General features: G+C 48.3%; 1 protein-coding gene across 2 annotated transcripts; it reads right to left on the bottom strand.

The window, feature by feature from the left end:
* Positions 1–4,611: 4,611 nt before the first annotated feature.
* Positions 4,612–16,329, bottom strand: JOSD2 (Josephin domain containing 2). 2 transcript variants are annotated; one of them, XM_048518198.1, is made up of 5 exons: positions 16,241–16,329; positions 14,198–14,384; positions 9,516–9,641; positions 8,749–8,943; positions 4,612–5,827 (listed from the first exon to the last, which is right to left on the bottom strand). In XM_048518198.1, exons 2-5 carry the CDS (start codon positions 14,338–14,340, stop codon positions 5,725–5,727), a joined length of 567 nt encoding a protein of 188 aa, XP_048374155.1. In that variant the 5' UTR covers positions 14,341–14,384; positions 16,241–16,329; the 3' UTR covers positions 4,612–5,724. The 2 variants fall into 2 exon arrangements, with proteins under 2 accessions (XP_048374155.1, XP_048374154.1); XM_048518197.1 differs by lacking the exon at positions 16,241–16,329 and adding an exon at positions 15,781–16,233.
* Between the last annotated feature and the right edge of the window lie 4,686 nt (positions 16,330–21,015).

Below are 21,015 nucleotides of genomic sequence, written 5' to 3'. Positions count from 1 at the left end.
GTGGGCAGGATCACCAGTCCAAACTAAATTTATTCATGTACCTTATGCAGTGAAATTGTAGTCAGATGAGGAAGAATCACAAGCAGAAGAAAATGGTGGGCACGAGCTGTGGCGAACATGAAAGTGAGAACTGTTAGAAGTTGGGCGGGAAAAATGAGACGTCTTCAGCACCTCTTAGGAGAAAAGATTGCCAGTTTGGCGTTTTCACAAAAACCTGGGTTGAGCAGAAATAGAACGTCCTGAAAACATCTTGGGGGAAAAGGCTGTGCAGAGATCTTCCCCAAAACGCTTCTAAAACTTCCTCGACATGTTTTATCTATGCTGTGCCCAAAGGGCTACCCTTCCCTGAAGAGAGATTTGAACCCGCTCTGTCGTGCTGCCTGCATAATGAGATCAACACAACTCTCTGCTGCTTCCTAGTGTCCCAAGCAGACACTGCAAAGATTAGGATTTAGGAAATCTTTGGTTTGGTGCACGTTTGTGGGGCGGGGAGATTATTTTTCCCAATAGGCTACGTTTTTGGTCCGATCCCCAAACAACTGCAACGTTCACCCGGGAAGGTGCTGTTAGCAGCAGTCAACAAAAGAGAAGGGGGCGGGGGGGGGGGGATGTATTTTTCCTGACACACTGAAGGCAAGGCAAGCCCAGGTGGTTCAGCTGCTGCCTCATGGGAATGCCTCAGTCCCTTGGAAGAACAGCCTGGAGGCAAAACAGCTTGGCATGTTGCTGTTTGGCACTGGTATCAGGGCTTGCCAACCTCTGAGGCGGCCTGAAGTCCTCCATCTACACCGTGAAGGATACGTTTCATTATTTTCAAAACATGGATGCTGGTTCTCCAAGAATTTATGGTACAATGCTTAGGACAGTGGTGGCGAACCTATGGCATGGGTGCCAGAGGTGGCACTCAGAGCCCTCTCTGTGGGCACGCGCAAACAGAGTCACCCTCCCCCCCCCAAATCTAGGCTGGCCTGGGCCCAATTATTAGCATTAAACCTAAGACTTAGTTTTGGGGAAGCAGTGTAGGTAACCCTGTTAAGCGCTGTTAAACCCCACTGATTTTCATGCAAAGAACTAAAGCACGATCCTTTACCTGGGAGTAAGCTCAGTTGCTGGCAATGAGGCTTGCTTCTGAGTAAACCCTCCTAGGGTCGTGATTCACCTTTTGGAAGAGTTGCACGGTTGCTTCAAAACAAAGCCACCAACTACCACCAAGCTTACTCCTGAGTAACGCACTCCTCGGAGTCAACCGTTTTTTTCCTAAACTAAAACCTCAGTATTCAGGTTAAATTGCCATGTTGGCACTTTGCGATAAATAAGTGGGTTTTGGGTTGCAATTTGGGCACTCGGTCTCCAAAAGGTTCGGCATCACTGGCTTAGGATGATCCATGAAACTCAGGTTCATATTCTCTCTCTGATGGAAAATAGAAAGGCTTCCCTCAGCTGCAGGTCACTGAAAGAACCCCGTGGTTGGAGTAAGGATGTTTAAAGGAAGGCCGTACTCGATTCTTGCTCCGCTGAAACGGCATCCCCGCTGCCAGCAACAGGGATGGTAAATAGAGGGTTTTGCAAATAAGAACATAAGAACTAGCCTGCTGGATCAGATCAGAGTCCATCTAGTCCAGCAGTCTGCTACTCGCAGTGGCCCACCAGGTGCTTTTGGGAGCTCACGTGCAGGATGTGAAAGCAATGGCCTGCTGCTGCTGCTGCTCCTGAGCACCTGGTAGATCCTCCACTCCACACGGTAGATCCTCCACTCTGCCATAAATCATGCTTGGTGAACCTGGGCCCATCCCACTCAGTTTTACTACCTTCCAGGGCTGTTGTGATAAACTGGAGTGCAGCTATTCACTACTCGGGACTCCGTGGAGGAAAGGCAGGATTAAATGTACTAGGTAGCACAATGTGTGGATCCTATTATGGCAAGGAAAATCAAAACCGTAAGGCACTCCTCACGCTCCAGAACAGCATTACAAACCCCTCCATCACTGGATTTCCCCTTCACACTCCAATTGTACGCAAAATAGGGTGTGCATGATCCATTTGGAGGGCCCAGGGTACACACAACTCTACGCTGGTTCAGGTTGTAAATTTAAACCACGCTACAAAGGCAAGGCGTGTGCCATAAAGTATGAGACAGCAGATGTTGCACTGGGGGGAAAATAATGTATAAAGATTTTTTTTTAAAAAGACCTTATAAACAGAACACATGCAGCTCTGTGCAGAAGTCAGATCAATGGCTCTTAAGCACTGCTTGCTTTATGGCTGTTCCTGCTCGGCTGAGGCTGCTCCACTCTCTCTGGAGAGATGAAGGAAGAGACGGGCATAAAAAGGAAGAGAAATATGGCATGCTTGTTTTGAAGGGCCAGTCGATGACCCTTTCTAGGTTTAATCTGCTTGCAAATGCCCCATTTGCAGCTCTTGAGGACAAGCTGGGCAGTACCCTAGGCCAGTCGTGGCGAACCTATGGCACGGGTGCCAGAGGTGGCACCCAGAGCCCTCTCTGTGGGCACACATGCACAGAGTTCATCATGGGGGGAGCGGAAAATCACCCACCCCCACACATCTAGGCTGGCCTGGGCCGCTGGGGAAGATCTGTAGGTAACCCTGTTAAGTGCTGTTAAACCCCACTGATTTTCATGGGCAGAACTAAAGCGCAATCCTTTTCTTGGGAGTAAGTTCAGTTGCTGGCAATGGGGCTTGCTTCTAAACCCTCCTAGGTTGTGATTCACCCATTCAAAGAGTTGCACAGTTGCTTCAAAGCAAAGCCACCGACTACCACCAAACTTACTCCTGAGTAATGCGCGCCTTGGAGTCAACCATTTTTTCTAAACTAAAACCTCAGTATTCAGGTTCAATTGCTGTGTTGGCACTTTGCGATAAATAAGTGGGTTTTGGGTTGCAGTTTGGGCACTCGGTCTCGAAAAGGTTCACCATCACTGCCCTAGGCCCATTCCCTCCAGGTAGCAAAGCAGGAAAAACTGGTTGTACAGACCTCAGAGGAAGGCCGAGAGCCTCCCGGTCAGGGCACCCTCCAGGTTGGCTAGTCTTCCTTTTGCCTTGGCGGTGGTTCTGTGTACAGCCAGCACGGCGTTGTGCTTAAAGCATTGGAAGACATGGGTTCGACATAGTCAATCTCCCTCTCAGCCTAATCTATTTCACAGCATTGTTGTGAGGGGAAAAATGGCAGAGATCAATATAGGCCACCCTGAACTCCTTGGAAAAAGGGTGGTTTAATACATACTGAATAAATAAATCTGTGACAAGGCGGGCAGGAATATTCATGCATTAGGCCACGCAGCCAAAATCTTTATACACACATGTCTATAGTGTAATTCTGAACACTGGGTACCTTTCTAAGACCACCAAGTTCAACAGCCTTGGAGGGGTGACATTCTGTTTTGGCTGGCCCTGCTAATTAGAAGAAGAGTTTGGATTTATACCCCACTTTTCTCAACTGTAAGAAGTGTCAAAGTGGCTTACAATCACCTTCCTTTCCTCTCCCCACAAGAGACACCTTGTGGGGTAGGTGAAGCTGAGAGAGTTCTGAGAGAACTGTGACTGGCCCAAGGTTACCCAGGAGGTTGCCTGTGTAGGAGTGGGGGATCAAACGCGGTTCTCCAGATTATAGTCCACTGCATCACACTGGTTTTCCCCAGCTCCTTGTACCAGTGAGGATAACACCAATCACCACCATAGAATCACATTGTGGTAAGCCCTCAACCCTGACTTATAGTCTGGTTAAGGCTGCCCCACCGATGCTTCTCATAAAATAGGCTTAAAGGTGACCTCCTTACAGGACAAATTCCACAGGACAAGTCACAGAATGCTGGCACACATTTTATTGGGTGTTGGACTGCAGCTTTGCAAAGAGCTTGAAGGATGTGCTTGGTTCTTTTCTAGGAGGGAGACATGCTGCAGGGTGGCCAAAAGACACAGAAATAATCGAACTCGGGTGCACAGCTCTCAAAACTCACCATCTGACCACACTATGGTCCAGCCTCCACATTGGTCCAGCCTCCACATTGATTTCCGATGATTCACAAGATACCAGCTTACCTATTTCCACGAGCCCCCGCCTTGTGAGGGTTAGAATCTGGCTTTTCCTTAGGGGGAAAAATGAAGTACCAGAGACTCTCAGTGAATGAAAGCAGCCAACTTATTTTTAACCCTTTGGGGCTTTTGTCCTTTTAAAAACAAAGGTACACAACAGACAAAAAATCAACCTACACGGCTTTACTCCACAGCAACTTTGTCTGCTGAATTTCCATAACCTGGCTATTAATGCCCTCTTTGGGATTTGTGGATTTGAGTTCCACTACTTGGAGACCAAGTCAGTTAGTAGTCACCCAATTCCCAGCTCTCTGTAATTCCAGTCTCCCTTGCACCTTGAGTTAGCACCTATGAAGAAGACTTTGATTTGATACCTCACTTTTCTATACCTTTAAGGGAGAAGAAGAGTTTTGGATTTATACCCCGCTTTTCTATCCTGCAAGGAGTCTCAAAGCGGCTTACAAACTCCTTCCCTTCCTCACCTGCAACAGACACCTTGTGAGGTAGGCGGGGCTGAGAGAGTTCAGAGAGAACTGTGACTAGCCCCAGGTCACCTAGCAAACTTCATGTGTAGGAGTGGTGAAATAAATCCGGTTCACCAGATAAAGAGTTCACCGCTCATGTGGAGGGGTGAGGAATCAAACCCTGCTCTCCGGGTTAGAGTCCACCTTAACCACCACACTATCCTGGCTCTCTTATCGGCTGACTTCTTACTTCCTGATGCCAGCACAATAAAAAATTCTCCCTTTCCCTTCTCCTGTGCCACTTACGACTTCTCCACAGCGCTTGTCGATCCCATTTCCTCTGGAGTCAGCTGTAAAACATCCCTTGCAAATGCCATTAAGGGCCAGGGTAATTAGCAAGTTTCTAGAGGACTGAGCAGGGCTCCTCTCTCACACACTGCTTGATTTACGTTTTGATCTTGCCCTCCCATACACCTTTCCCTCTCCTCTTGCCTGCCAAAGCGGCCCCCGCCATTATAAGCCCAAAGGTGTCCGGCCGAATCGCGGTGCTTCCGCGTTCTCCGGGACTTGTTCAGGCCAGCCCCTCTCAAGAACCCCACATGTGCTTCGAGTGCCAACCCTGAAATGAGCAGGTAGCAGGTTGAGGGCAAAACAAACAAAGAAAAGGGAAGTTCTTGCTGAGGCCGCGGAACTTCATGCATTAGAAGAAATAGTTTTTACAAAAGAATCCCATAAATATACAGAGGTCTGCCGGGGGTGACTAGCCTTAACAGCTAGAAACAGAAACCGCTACATTCAGACACATGTTGGTACCACGGATGGACACACTCTGGGATCAACAGGGCCGTTGCTCCCGTGCCACACTTATGAATTCCTCCTCGCCCCAGAGAGGTCACCGTTGGAAGACCCAGCACGGCTATCCTTACGGCCTAATTCATTGAGCCAGGAGGAGATCCTCCGCCATTCTGTACTGCAACCTTTATTCCACACTATCCCAGGACAGGCCAAGTCATTTAAAAGCAAGGGGAAGCCAGGGGTGGGGCCCTTATATCCTGGAGGAGAAGGAAGGTGGATTTCAGGAAGTCATCTCCAAGACTGGAGCGTAACAGGAGCGCGCTGCCCTCTCTTCCCCATGCCACATGCAGCCATCACAAGGAGAGGGGTACAGCAGATGGTTCCGGGCACAGATGGGTTTCTTTGGCGCTGAGGTTCACTTGACGGTGTTTAGCCAGCTGCCGGCCTCTTCTGCCTCATGGGGGACAACCAGTAGCAACTCACAGGGGCCCTGAGAGAGAACCTCCTGGAGGAATAACCTGTGAGGAAAAAGAAAGAGCAGCACCTTGAGAGGCAGTGTGGTGTAGTGGTGAAGAGCGGCTGGATTTTAATCTGGAGAACCAGGTTTTGATTCCTCACTCCTCCACATAAGTGGTGAACTCTTTATCTGGTGAACCAGGTTTGTTTCCCCACTCCTGCATTCCTGCTGGGTGACCTCAGGCTGGTCACAGTTCTCTCAGAACTCTCTCAGCCCCACCTACCTCACAAGGTATCTATTGCGGGGAGAGGAGGGGAAAGGAATTTGTAAGCCCCTTCGAGTCTCCTTACGGGAGAGAAAGGTGGGACAGGAATCCAAGTTCTTCTTCTATCTCCTAAAAGCAGGGATCGCTCCAGAGGACACAAGATGTTGACCTACCAAGTCACACCGTTGAGCTATCTGAGTCAGTACTGTCTACTCAGACTGTCTCCAGCCCTCCAGAGTCTCATGTCACCTACTACCAAGTTCTTCTAACTGGAGATGCTGGGAATTGAACCAGGAACCTTCTGCATGCAAAACAGATGCTCTCTCATTGAGCCACAGCCTCATCTCTGGTGGCTTTCACACACTGTTGGGCAATGCACTCTCAGTGCACCAAAGCAGGTCTTTGCAACCGGATGTTCCTTTGTGAAACAGGAAAACCAAGAGCCAGCACGGTGTAGTGGTTAAGAGCAGGGGTACTCTAATCTGGAGAATCAGGTTGGATTCCCTACTCTGCCACTTGAGCTGTGGAAGCTTATCTGGTGAACTAGATTAGCTTGTGTGCACTCCAGGACATGCCAGCTGGGTGACCTTGGGCTAGTCAAGAGTTTTTCAGAGCTCTCTCAGCCCCACCCACCTCACAGGGTGTTTGTTGGGGGAGGGGGGGAGAAGGGAAAGGAGATTGTCAGCCCCTTTGAGTCTCCTTACAGGAGAGAAAGGGGCATATAAATCCAAACTCTTCTCTCCTTCCTCTATAGCACAGCAAGGGTGCGTTATCCAACTATGTGTGAAAGCAGCCCATGAGCGCAAGCGTTCTAGAATCTTCCTGATGGCCATCTTCTGAATGCTGCTTCTGCCAGACACTCTCCCCTTCACCCGCCTATACTAGAGGCATCAGTAAGAATGACCTCCTCCAAGGCATCCCAAAGAGAAGCTGCAAAAGGTAACAGGAGAGTTAGCGGGCGGGTCTTTGCGATTCAAAAACAGCAAGTACAGCAACCTCGTTCAGGCTAGCCGGTCACGTGCACCGTTGACTTCCAGGAGAAAACCAACAGGGGACCAACAGGGAGGGATTTCCCCATCTCCTGCTGCCTACAAACTCCCTCTTACTCAAGAGAAATCTGCAGGGGGGGGGGAAATGCAGTATGTTGTCTTGAGCTGTCTGGATGAAAAGTGGGATAAACCCAGGCAAAATAAAATAACAACACGGTGGATCACGGGTCACCGGTGGGTGATCTCCTATTTGTACTGTCTAACCAGTTGCGTCAGGAGCGGTTACGCTGACATTTTCCATTCGGGTGCTTCAGGAACTGTTTGAGACTTTTATTCAACCTAAATAATTTAAATTTAATTGAGAGCCAGTCTGGTACAGCGGTTAAGAACGGAATCTGGCTGAACCAGTTTCAGAGTTCCCATTCTGCCGTAAAGCTTGCCAGATGACCTCAATAACTACCAGAGTGGCAGCCAGGTTAGCCTGTGGTAGCAAAATAAAAACAGAAATCCACATAAAGTAGCCGAATAAAAATAGAAGCCCTGTAGCACTTTAAAGACTCCACATTTTTTTTTTCCAGCATGAGCGTTCGGGAGTGAGAGCTCACTTCTTCAGATGCTGGGAAGAAGAAATCACAGGGTGCAGATTTATAGGGAAAATTACAAACAGACAGTGGGCAAGAGAGAAAAGGCTTGGTATAAATCCTGTCCTAAATCCTTCAGGAGTGAAGAGATTAGGTTGTTCCCAGGGGCGTACCGCCCAGTGGGACATATGAGGTCAAATGTCCCCAGGCTGTGGCCATTTAGTCATGGGAACATAAGAACAGAAGAACTAGCCTGCTGGATCAGACCAGAGTTTATCTAGTCCAGCATTCTGCTACTCGCAGTGGCCCACCAGGTGCCTCTGGGAGCTCACATTCAGCATGTGAAAGCAATGGCCTTCTGCTGCTGCTGCTCCTGAGCACCTGGTCTGCTAAGGCATTTACAATCTGAGATCAAGGCGGATCAAGATTGGTAGCCATAGATCGACTTCTCCTCCATAAATCTGTCCAAGCCCTTTTTAAAGCTATCCAGGTTAGTGGCCATCACCACCTCCTGTGGCAGCATATTCCAAACACCAATCACACGTTGTGTGAAGAAGTGTTTCCTTTTATTAGTCCTAATCCCTCCCCCCCCAACATTTTCAATGAATGCCCCCCGGTTCTAGTATTGTGAGAAAGAGAGAAAAATTTCTCTCTGTCAACATTTTCTACCCCATGCATAATTTTATAGAAATCGTCCCCCTCCCACAACCCTCCTCCTTCCCCCTGGGGCCATACACTGACTTCAAGACCTGGTGCAAAAAAAAGTTGCTTGGTTGTGGTGGGGGAGGGCAGCCCCCATAGGGGTGGGGGGCAGAAAGATTTTGAACCGGGCTACATTTTCCCTAGGTACGCCTATGGTTGTTCCACAGAATGGATGAAGGAAGAGGTCACAGATTCCAGCCTCTCTCTCAGGCCAGTACAGATAAGAGATACCTCCATGGAATACTAGGGCAGGCCTTGGAAAAAACCATAAGTCAGCTGTGACTTGACTGCAAAAAAACCCAACAAAAATAAAATACAGTCTTGTGCAGGGATCCATTGGCGCAGCCCTAGCATTCCTCCAAAGCAGGCCTCACCCTTTAGCACCCTCCGTCTCCCTTTAATTTATCTCGGGACGTCACAAGAAGAGCCATCACACCATCCGTACCTGAGCTCAGCTTCCCCTCCGATGGGTACGGGAGCCTTCAGTTTGGAATCAAGGTTGTAGTAGGTGCCATCCAGCTGACGCACGGCGATCCAGTGCCGGCGCCTCATGGGAAGAGACAGGAAGCCCAGGGAGACATTGGACGGGACGTTGACGATGAAGCCAAGCACCCCTTCCAGGGACAGCTGCTCCAGAGGCCTGTGACACAGAGAGAGACGATGGGCACGACAACCGCGTGGAAGAGAGTCCTACTTCTGGTCTGAAGGTTCAAGCTACACGAGTCGCAGCCCGGCCAGGACAGGGATGGGAGACTCTTTGGAAGCTCCAAGTGAATCATTCTAAGTTTCCTGCATATCTGAAAGTCCACCTGGCTGGATCACCATTTTGAAAGATGCTTGCCGTCCCTAAACAAGTGTACACTAAGGGAATTCTATACCTGTATAGCCAGCATGTGACAGTAATAAGAGTGACGGACTAAGACCTGGTTCAAATCCCTGCTCTGCCATGGAAGCTTACCAGGTGACCTTGAGCCAATCACAGTCTTTTAGCCTAATTTACCTCACAAGGCAACTGTTGTGAGGGTAACTCAGAAGAGGGGAGAAAGACACTGATAAGTCCCTCTGGGTCCAATGAGCGAAAACTGTGCGATGGAAATTTTAAAGAAAACTAAAGATCTTGTCATGTCCTGAATTGGTTTTCATTCCAAGAGCTGGACCTTCCGAAAGTCCAGGCCTTCCTGTTTGGTGGGCTCCCCTTCACCTGCAACTCACCTGCGCTTGTCCCACCAGATGGCCACCAGCCCGACACTCTGCAGGGCTGCCATGATGACGTTAACATCATAGTTTCCCGTGCCCAGGAAGCTGCGGTGGGGATTCCACCTGGCGTCTGGGGCCAACCTGTTGGAGAAAGAAAAGAAGGAACCTGCTACGTGAAGCAGTCTTGCTCCAGGTCAGCCCTTTCACCTAGAAGGGGGGGGGGGGCAGTGGTTAAGAGTGGTGGATTCTAATCTGGAGAACCGGATTTGATTCCCCACTCCTCCACATGAGTGGCGAACTCTTATCTGATGTATCAAATTTGTTTCCCCGCTCCTACACACAAAGCCAGCTGGGTGACCCTGGGCTAGTCACAGTTCTTCGGAACTCTCTCAGCCCCACTTACCTCACAAGGCATCTGTTAAGGGGAAAGGAAGAGAAGGAATTTGTAAGTCGCTTTGAGACTCCTTAAAGATAAAGGCAGGGTATAAATCCAAACTCTTCTTCTCTTCTACCAAGGCCATTACAGATTATTCTGCCTGACAGTGGCCCCTTCCGCACATGCGGAATAATGCACTTTCAATCCACTTTCACAATTGTTTGAAAGTGGACTTTGCTATTCCGCCCAGTCAAATCCAGCTGTAAAGTGCATTGAAAGTGGATTGAAAGTGTATTATTCTGCATGTGCGGAAGGGGCTCTCCAGGGCTTGACTGGGATATTTTGACCGGGATTAGGAACCTGAGACTTTCTGCATGTGTGTCACAGAAGCTCACTGGGAGACCCTGGCCCAGTCAACCTTTGTCAACCACTCTCACCTCACAGGGTGGTTGTCGCAAGGACAAAATGGACAGGAAGAACAGTGTTTCAAGCTGCTTTGGGTCCCCCTTTGAGATAAAAGTATGTGTGTGCGTGCGTGCGTGTTTCGGGGGGTATAAACATCTACACCACAGGTGTCAAACTCGCGGCCCTCCAGATGTTATGGACTACAGTTCCCATCATCACCTGCCAGCATGATGCTGGCAGGGGATGATGGGAACTGTAGTCCATGACATCTGGAGGGCCGCGAGTTTGACACCTATGATCTACACCCACGGCATTTCAAATCTGTAAAAATCACATTGCATTTTCATCCTGTTCAGTAAATTCAGGGCAATTTATGAGGTGTCTCCCTCTCCAAGTTTACTCTTCCCAACCACTCAGCTGTGTTAGAACATGCTGAAATTACGGGAGTGGCTGAAGGTCACTTAGAAGCTTAATAATTAAGGAGGGACATGAGCCACGGGAGAGCAGCTACGGCTCAGCCGTAGAACGTGTGCGTGGCATGCAGAATGTCCCCGGTTCAATCCTTGGCATCTTCAGTCAAAGGGGGCAAATAGGAGGAGATGTGGACGACCTCCACCTCAGGACCTGTAGCGCTTCTGCCAGCCAGAGCAGACAATGCAGACTTTGACGCATCAAGGGTCTGACTCAGCAGAAGGCAGCTACATATATGTCATCCACAACAGCTCTCAGTCTTACACCATAGAGCAGGGGTAGGGAACCTGCGGCTCTCCAGATGTTCAGGAACTACAATTCCCATCAGCCCCTACCAGCATGGCCAATTGGCCATGCTGACAGAGGCTGATGGGAATTGTAGTTCCTGAACATCTGGAGAGCCGCAGGTTCCCTACCCCTGCCATAGAGCATCACCCTTGAAACGCCTCAGGAATTTTAAACATACGCAGGCTTCTTTGTATACAACCATCTTCTTGGTTTTCTCCACCTAGGGAATGAATGGGCCGCCAGGTCTCACAAGGCTCCTGCTAGAACAGGATCACGCAAGTGAGCCCACAGATCGGTAGAGTGGCACAGGCTGCACTTTGGATGCTAGCGTGGTATAGTGGTTAAGAGCAGGTGGATTCTAATCTGGAGAACCGGGTTTGATTCTCCACTCCTCCACCTGAGTGGCAGAGGCTTATCTGGTGAACCAGATGTGTTCCCCGACTCCTACATTCCTGCTGGGTGACCTTGGGTTAGTAGTCACATCCTCTTTGAGAACTCTCTCAGCCCCACCTACCTACTGTTGTGGGGAGGGGAAGGGAAAGGAGCTTGTAAGCCACCTCGAGTCTCCTTACAGGAGAGAAAGGTGGGATATAAATCCAAACTCTTCTTAGTTTTCTCCCCCAAGGAAATGAATGGACCACCAGATCTTACAAGGCTCCTACTAGAACAGGATCATGTAAGTGAATGATAATGTACAGAATGGTAGAGTGGCACAGGCTGTACTTTGGATGCCCAAACAGTTTGCTCTGTTCTAGTAAAGTGGCTGTTGAATGCCAGATATTATCAGGGCTGCGCTAATTGAAATGGGTGTGCCGTACCAGTGGTTTCAAACAAATGAATGAAACAGAATCAATGAGTTAATGAGGGCTGAAACGGCTGGAAACAGGAAGGCGCCCATTACCCTGTGGGATCATAGAGCGTAAACTTCCTTTTATAAGCACATCTTAACTAAGACACTTTGGGAGGTGCCTGTCCCGGCTGTCCATCAACCAGGGGGCATTTGCATTGGTGGAGCCCATGCCTGGCCCAAGCCTGAGAAGGCTACTAGCCATCTTTGCAAGGAGAGCTGCGTGTCTCAAAGAGCAGCAGGTATGAGCTAAGCAGGAAAAGGCGTGTGGTGAACTTTAAAACGTGCTGGTGAACTTTAAAACAACCAGTTTAAGGCAAACGGGCTGGTTCTGCCAAGGCCCATAATACAATTGGCGCTACCGAGCCTGTAGAGGAGCTGGCCAAAGAGAGTGTGGAAATTTGGCTGTGGCAGAAATGCCATCCACTGGCCTGTCGCAACGCGCATTTCTATTTGGCAACTTGACACGTACGCACAATTCGGATTGCCTCATCTTTTGAAATTTTGTAAAAAAACAACACAACCACAAGACAACAGCCAAGCTTCCAGTCCTCAAGATTGCAGAGAGAGATAAAAGTTACAGGAAGTACATACATTTTTCAGGTCAAGCAAAACCTCCAAGGAAACCACAATGCAGGTAGACCTGATTCTTCCTCTCTTTTCCCACTGCATGTCTAGCCTAGCAGAAACCAGCCAACAGAGCGAATTACCTGCAGGTGGGTAATATAATTTGCTCATTCTCAGATCCAGCGTACTTTCACAAGGCAGCCCGATGGATACAGGGACCCCCTGAGACACCATTTCAAAATGTGCCTGCAGTCTCATTGACCAGTCAAATCCCAGTGTTCCTTTCTGCCACCACTCATTTCCCAGGTCTCACACTCAGAGGAGTGTATTAGACACGCGAGACGCAGTTAGACTGTCAGACCAGAGCCACCTACCCCACAGAGTTGTCGTGAGGATAAGATAGAGGAGAGGAGCATGACGTAGGCTGCTTTGAGGAGAAAGGATGGCTGTAAATGAAGCGAATGAAGACATTTTGCACACTCTGAAGCACTGAGGTTTGAACCACAGCGTCTGAATCCAAGTCTCCTGATAGAACAGTTGTCCTATTACACGAATATTACAAGATGGAATTACACGATTGCACGGTTAATTTGCAAACAAGGGGCTAGACCTTTTATTTATTTCTGTAATTTATCATCTGCCCTTCTCACTTGGACTCAAGGGGGATTACACCGAGTGAGTCGATACAATCGACAGGGTGGGTATTCAGTGAACAATACAATAGGATTAGGTTTGTAGAGCCAATCAGAAATCTCAGAACAGAACTGAAGCAAAGGATTTCAGACAGAAAGAGAGTGACACTTGGTGATGTAAGTCTGAGAGCTATTTGGGGCTATATATATGAAGCAGTCTTAACATGATATATTAAGTGATACAAAAACAGGACCCTAGTTTTAGCAAACTAAACATAGAAGAGAAGAAGAAGAGTTTGGATTTATATCCCCCCTTTCTCTCCTGTAGGAGACTCAAAGGGGCTTACAATCTCCTTGCCCTTCCCCCCTCACAACAAACACCCTGTGAGGTGGGTTGGGCTGAGAGAGCTCCAAGAAGCTGTGACTAGCCCAAGGTCACCCAGCTGGCATGTGTGGGAGTGTACAGGCTAATCTGAATTCCCCAGATAAGCCTCCACAGCTCAGGCGGCAGAGCGGGGAATCAAACCCGGTTCCTCCAGATTAGATACCAGAGCTCTTAACCTCCTACGCCACTGCTGTAGTATAGATCACAATCGTTCATAGCAGCATAGATCACAATCCTTCATAACTGAGCTAAATAACTTTGTGAATCAGTTACTCTCTTTTATATCAAGAACTGATATCAGAAGTATCAGTTTTACATCAAGAGCTGGTAGCAGAACATGAAGCAGAGCAGTTTACATAGCTTGAAGGGTCACAAAGATAGAGATGTAAAAGCCCAGAAGGGAGAAAGAACAGGGGGGCGGGGTTACAGGGTTTCCTTCCCTTCCTGCAAAGACTGTTTTCCCCTCCTTTTCTCTACCAACTTTTCCAGAGAAAAAAATTGTTAAATTTGGGAGCAGGCGAAAAATATCAGAAGAAAGTCTGTATAAAGGCCCCTTCCGCACATGCAGAATAATGCGCTTTCAATCCACTTGCACAATTGTTTGCAAGTGGATTTTGCTATTCCGCACCGTCAAATCCAGCTCCAAAATGCATTGAAAGTGGATTGAAAGTGCATTATTCGGGCCAAAGAGATACACCAGAGAAACCAAGTAAAGAGGTTCCACACCTCTTGCAGATCTCATCAGCCGCCTCTTGGGTAAATAGTCGCTCCTGAAGGACGTTGTTGAGGGCATGGACGGCACACAGTTCGAGGCGCTGCCGCTCGTGGTAAAGCCCAGACGGCTCACTTCGCCCTGAGCTCCCCGACATCGTATCCACGCAGGCCCCAAAGTTCCTCCTCCATGAGGTCACCCCTAGAAAGAAAACCCAAGTTTTGCATGGACAGAGAAGGCGAACAAACTGGCATTTGCATCAGAGGAGCGTATTAGACACGTGAGACACAGTTAGACTGTTGGATTAGAGCCACCAAGACTGAACTTTTCACTCAACCACTTAGTGGCCATAAGCAGCCACTCTTTCTCAGTCTGATCTATCTCACAGGATTGCTGTGAAAATCACAGAGGAGGGGAGAAATATGCACCCCCTACCGAGCTCCTTAGAGGAAAGATGGATAATAAACAGATTTGGCGGGCCATTTCATCACACTGAACATTCGTCAGCCTCTCTCACCTGTGTACCTTCTGGCAATACAAAGCTCTTCTGACTGCCCTTCAATGTATTTTTCGTTCCCCTTCCAATGCTCTTCTCTTTCCCCTCTCATTCCTCCACGCCAGTCGCAATACTTCTTTCCCCACACATCTCTTGTTCATCCAAGTGCCTTCTGTGTCCCTTGCCTTCCCTTCCACTTCCTCAAGCCCTCCTGCCTACCGTGCCCCCACTAGGATTTCAGCAGCTCAGACAATGACAGCAGCTTCTGCTCACTCCATCCTTCTCTGACATAAGAGAAACCCAGCCAATCACTGTCAAGATGTCAGCTTTTCATTTACAAAAGCCCCCTTCATCAACAACAACAAATTGGCTGTGAACAGCTCCTTGGACATCATCAGCCAACACCCCCCCCCCCCCACACACACACACCACAAACCAATATACCCCTCAAATCTGGGTAGGAAGTGACACAGAATAAAACATTCTATGATGCCACGAGGAGGCCAATCCAGTGTAACTGGGGGAAGGGGGAGTTACAAGTGTTATATACTTACAGGTCACAGAGCGAAGCAGTCTAGAGGGTGCTGCTGGGCATCGGTTGTTATCCTGCTGCAAATTTATTCCAGCACAAGTTTGCGTGAGTCAGAACACACTTCGTCAGATGTACCCTTCCAAGAGGATTCATGCATCTGGGCAAGTGCGCTCTGAGTCACTACAGCTTATGCGGGAATCAGTGTTGTCAGTCTTTTAAGGTGCCAACGGACCTAGTCTTACATTCACAGGTGGAAAATGAAATTCTCATTTACGGAAAGGGACCAGTAGGGGCAAAGATTCCAGAATAGCACACGGCGAAGGGGTATGAATCGATGGCCCAACTTGGTCCCTTTTCACAGAGGGCTGAAAACCTGCCAAAGCACTCTGTCCGAAACAGTTCCCCTATATCTACATTGCCATTTCAAAGTATTCGGACCCTTGAAACAAACGAAGGTGGATAAGCACTCAACAACCAATTGCTATTATTTGCCAAACGCTACACTTTGGAAAACATCAGAGCAGGGGGGAAAGGATCCCTCATTTTGCTATTGCTGAACACTTACCTACCTTAAAAATGAAAAGCTCTCCGACACCAGTCGCAAAACCAAGTAGGGTTCAAAGAGCATCCATCCAAGCCTCAAATAGTCACAAATGATGATGATTCGCTTCTCCCAAACACACCTGTCCAAGTTTCGAGCTTCAAATGGCAACCAGATCATATGTAGTTGGGGATCAGGGAAAGGAAGGACTGTGGGCTCTGGCTCTCAGGTAGAGGGGACTCTGTGCATGCTCTAAAGCACTGCTACCCATGAGAAGCTGCACCTGTCTCACTGCTGGGCCACGGACTTCAACGAAAGACCCGACTTCTTAACCTCTCTGCTTCCAGTATCTTCCTCTCCAACAACGAGGTCAACACCCGCTTAGTGGCAACCTGGGACAACACCCAAAGCCCTTGCCCAAGTTTTAGGGCGAAGAGAGGCCAGGAAGCAGCCCCCCAGGATAAATTCTTCCTTCTCTTCAAACTTACCTTAAAGATCCTGCAACCCCCCCAGCATGATAATCCCCTCCCCAGCGCTTACGGCCAGGCTGACTGTGCAGAGGCGGCGGGACTACGATACCCAGTAAACCCTCTGGGCGACAAGAGGACTGCACTTCCCAGCATGCATTGCCAGGGCCGGAAAAAAAACACCAGGGTTGGACTACAACTCCCAGAATGCTCCAGTGATACAACAGGGGAACTACAGAGTCGGGACCTCTTCCTATCGCGTGACTCGATGAAGACTACAGTTCCCAGCATGCCATGGAATGATTTTTGATTAAAATGCTCCAGGATTCTGGTTTAATTCAGGGTGCGCTGTGGGTGGGTGTTTATTCAATGCAGAAAAAGGTGGTGCGGGGAGAGGCAAACATGCGGAATAGCATGTTCCTCTGGGTGAAGGCATATAGCAAGAGAACTTGCTCACCCCCTTAATCACACACACACACACACACACACACGTGTGTGTGTCTATCTATTTACCTGTCTGTGTCTCTGTGTGTATATATTTATGTGTGTGTGTGTGTTACTATGCTGTTTACTGTTCTGTACAAAACAGTAAACAGCATAGTAATACACAGACACATAAACATAGTAACACACACACACACACACAACTTCGTTTTGCACTTTTTCTAGCTATGAAGGGGGCAAAGCGCCCCTCCCAACGTGCACACAGGAGAAGAGCAAGAGCTGCATTTGCCAGTGTGTCCAAAAGCTGCAATATACAAAACAGCTTCCAGATTCTACAAAACAAAAGCTCAGGTGCACAACAAGATGTGTTTTGGAGGGGGTCTAGTGTTGTCGGTCAAGCAGAACATAAGCAACAGTCTTGGATCGTCTAAAAGGCCAAGGAATACGTTGTGGCATAAACGTCTATCAGCCACTGTCTGCTATTTCAGAAATATTTCAGTGCAAAGAGATAGAGAAGGCACACATCTGATTTTTGACAATCTAAGAATAATCACCATGTCAGGGTGCGTACATCCAATCGCTACCAAGGTTTAGAGATTATTGCTTTTAAGTGGTCTCTGCTTGACGCCTGGAGTGATGTATTGGCTAGCAGATGTAATTTTTGAGTGGGCCCAGTTACAAGACCGATAGTTTCCATATTCCTGAAATCATTAAATTATAGCTAAAACTACATTTCTTTTTTGTTTTTTTTTAACTTACACTTCATTTTTCTTTCCTTGGGGGAGACAAAAGCTGCTTATAACATTGTTCTCCCCTCCTTGAATCTTATCCTCACAACAATCTTGTGAGGTAGGTCAGGCTGAATGACAGGCTCAAGATAACCCAGCAAGGTTCTTTAGCAGAAGGGGATATGAACCTGGTGCTCTTAGACCCAAGTCCAACGCCATGTGGGAAGTGTGAGAAAGGGAAGAATATGTCATCTATTAGGTGTTTGACAAAGGGCCACTGATATCTTTGAGGCACTGATATCTCCTGCATTGTAATGCTCCCAGGCTCTGTCCTCAGATTTCCAGGAATTTCCAATCCAGTGTGGGCAACCTTACCCCATTTGGCCGTTGTCAATCTGAGGTATGGTGCTGTTAGGGCCTGTTACTCCGGTCATCAACGAGACTCAGGAAGGTTTCAAGAGCTTTATTGGAACCGTGTCAGCCCAGGGCACTGAGAGCCGAAACTAAAGTTTGGCTGTCTGGCTTCTGGTATGTACCTGTAAGTTAAAGGAAGGTTCAACCCAGAATCCCCCCAGCCTCGCATTCCCATAATATCAGCATGTAAAAGGATGGTGGGAACAGCGGCATTGTTTAGGACAGGCAGTTCACTCCTTCAGGAAGGCAGATAAGGATGAACGATTAAGCACTATTGACTAGTTACATGCAAGCAGGGGGAGACCTCCGTAGACTTGAGCGATGATAATGGCTGTGCCACCTGCAGCCAAGGTGTGGAAGTGCAAACTGCCAGGCCCAGAATGGTGCAGGCTTGACAGGTGCACATTTCAAATGCGAGGGTTGCCAGCAACAGCTGTCAGTCTCTAGGGGGGTACCTAGAGATCTCCCACTATTAACAATTGAACTGGAGATGACCAAGGTCAGATCCCCTGGAGAAAATCACTGCTTTGGAGGGTAGACTCCATAGCATTATGCCCCGCCAGCGTGGGGTATTACGAAGAAAGGCTGGCTGGAGTAAAATAATATGCAATCAAAAGAGATGTTAGATTACTTTGAACATGGGTGAGACACTTCAAACAGCAGCAGAATAGAATAACAATGGGCTGGATCCCGACTGACTTCTTCGCTGGTGATAAAGAAGAAAGTAGGGATGCTCTTGTCCCAGTATCAGTGGGCAAACTCCCCTGGCACTGCCCTGTCCTTTTTCCTGCTGGCATTCACTTGGAGCAGTGAGGAGAAAAGACAGAGTAGTCAACATCAGTCAATGCAGCACAGATAGAGACTCGGAATGCCACTGATACATCAAGTGATGCTCTAGGAATGCCCCCCCTCCATTCTCTATGATTTTTTATCATAGAGATTGGGGAAATTCCTAGAGTGTCACCTGTAAGCAATGCAGCCACATCAAGTGATGTCAGTTTCATCTGTCTTTTCCCTCCCGAGTCGGCAGCCTTCTACCAGTTGCCAGTGAAGGGCTGGCAACCCTAGAAGGAGTGTGGGGCCCTTGTCCTCCAAAAGTACTAGGCTAAGATTATGAACAAAAGCCAGATGACACAGCAACTGCTGTAAAGAAAAGAACTAGATGAGAATGAACAAGCTGGCTGAATCTAACCCAGTGGTTCTCAACCTTCCTAATGCTGCGACCCTTTAATACAGTTCCTTATGTTGTGGTGACCCCCAACCCTAAAATTTATCCATTTTACAGATGGAGAACACTGATGCAGAGAGTCTTAGGTGACCCCTGTGAAAGGGTTGTTTGACCCCGAAAGGGGTCACGACCCACAGGTTGAGAACCACTGATCTAACCCATCAAATCTAATGCAGAATGCGATGAGATAATGGAACCAAGTAACAGTTGCTAGGGCCCCAGCTCCTAACCCTGTGGTGGCGAACCTATGGCACTCCAGATGTCCATGGACTACAATTCCTTATCAGCCCTTGCCAGCATGGTCAACTGGCCAGGCTGGCAGGGGCTGATAGGACTTGTAGTCCATGAACATCTGGAGTGCCATAGGTTCACCACCACTGTACATCACACTTAGCATCACACAGATACAGCTGCAGCAAGTGCAACTTGATTATTGAATCCCCATGCAAGCAGAAGCTGCCTCTGTTGAATTTCCACCTGCTCTGCAGCTGTTAATATCAGACCTGTTGGTGGGAGATGAAGAGGCCATCTTTAAGGCTCCAAGGAGCTGGAAAATGCTGGGGGAAGTGAGGGGGGTGGGAAGGCCGCATCCTTTACCTTTTGACAACCTCATTATGAACTCAACGCTTCTTTAGCACTGGCAATCTGGTAAGAATTGAGCAATGTTTTCTCCCGATCTCCCACAACCTTTGTAGCAGACTCCCTGTGGGTATCGCTCCCTGTACTCTGCAGTGTTTGGAATCAGAGACATCTATTATGTTTTGCGGGACTGTGATTTGTTTTAATTTATAAAGCACGACGGTATTGACAGATTGCTGGCAACCTACGTGCACGTTACCAGAACAAGAGAACCGCTGCGTCTCACAGAAACCCTATCACAGATGCTGAATTGCACAGTGCTAGATGCAGACTGTGCTCCTAGGATCAGGACCTACTTCTGAGTAGACCTGCCACTTCGGCTTGCTCCCACCATGTGCTAACCACCACAAGCAGTGCCTGCAGTACACGGATCAGATTTTTAAGGGGTTTCCCCCTCTCTTGCAGTCAACAAACAATCACAACACTTCTCGACGTATCTCACCTGCCTTACAAACGCTTGAGCTTAAAAATAAAACCAGGGCCTCAATGTTCAATCAGTTAAATTAGCCAATTAAAAGCCTTTTTGATCAACTCACGACGTCTTTAATCGGATGACAGCCCCGATCAAAATACAACGTCAAGGCAAGACATACAAAAGGCAATTTAAAGTATAATGAGCTTTGAAAAGAAGAGGGGGGAAGAGAGAACGAGAAGAACAGGTTCGTTGTAATTTATACTGGACTTCTGAAGTTTTTTCAGGGACCTCAGCAACTCCCTGTTTGGGGAGGCGTACTAGATTTGCATCCTGGTCCCTCTCAGAGAAAAACAAAGGATTTGGCAGGCTCCTCATTTCCTAGAGTAGGGGTCCCCAATTTTATTGAACCTTAGGGAGCCACCACAAAATGGCTGCCAGGGAGGTACAACCAACCACAAAATGGCTGCCATGGTGATAGGAGCTGTGGCTCAGTGGTAGGGCATGTGTTTGGCATGCCAAAAGTCTCCGGTTCAACCCCTGGTGTCTCTGGCTAAAAGGATCAGGTTCAGTGGTGGGATTCAGCTGGTTCACACCACTTCAGCAGAACCATAAGAACATAAGAACTAGCCTGCTGGATCAGACCAGAGTCCATCTAGTCCAGCACTCTGCTACTCGTAGTGGCCCACCAGATGCCTTTGGGTGCTCACATGCAGGATGTGAACGCAATGGCCTTCTGCGGCTGTTGCTCCCGAGCACCTGGTCTGTTAAGGCATTTGCAATCTGAGATCAAGGCGGATCAAGATTGGTAGCCATAGATCGACTTCTCCTCCATAAATCTGTCCAAGCCCCTTTTAAAGCTATCCAGGTTAGTGGCCATCACCACCTCCTGTGGCAGCATATTCCAAACACCAATCACACGTTGTATGAA

The sequence above is a fragment of the Sphaerodactylus townsendi genome, linkage group LG15 (genome assembly GCF_021028975.2).
Source record: "Sphaerodactylus townsendi isolate TG3544 linkage group LG15, MPM_Stown_v2.3, whole genome shotgun sequence".
NCBI lineage: Eukaryota > Metazoa > Chordata > Lepidosauria > Squamata > Sphaerodactylidae > Sphaerodactylus > Sphaerodactylus townsendi.
The sequence above is the reverse complement of the archived record's forward strand: the minus strand, read 5'-3'. Positions and strand labels throughout refer to the sequence as shown.

Bases quoted from the DNA above. Each gene is read 5' to 3' on its own strand.
- JOSD2 (XM_048518198.1), bottom strand. From the start codon at position 14,340: ATGTCGGGGAGCTCAGGGCGAAGTGAGCCGTCTGGGCTTTACCACGAG. The intron at 9,642-14,197 runs GTGTGGAACCTC...TTTCTCCAACAG, and splicing joins GCTGATGAGATCTGCAAGAG to GTTGGCCCCAGACGCCAGGT. The intron at 5,828-8,748 runs GTACGGATGGTG...TTTTCCTCACAG, and splicing joins GGAGGGGAAGCTGAGCTCAG to GTTATTCCTCCAGGAGGTTC.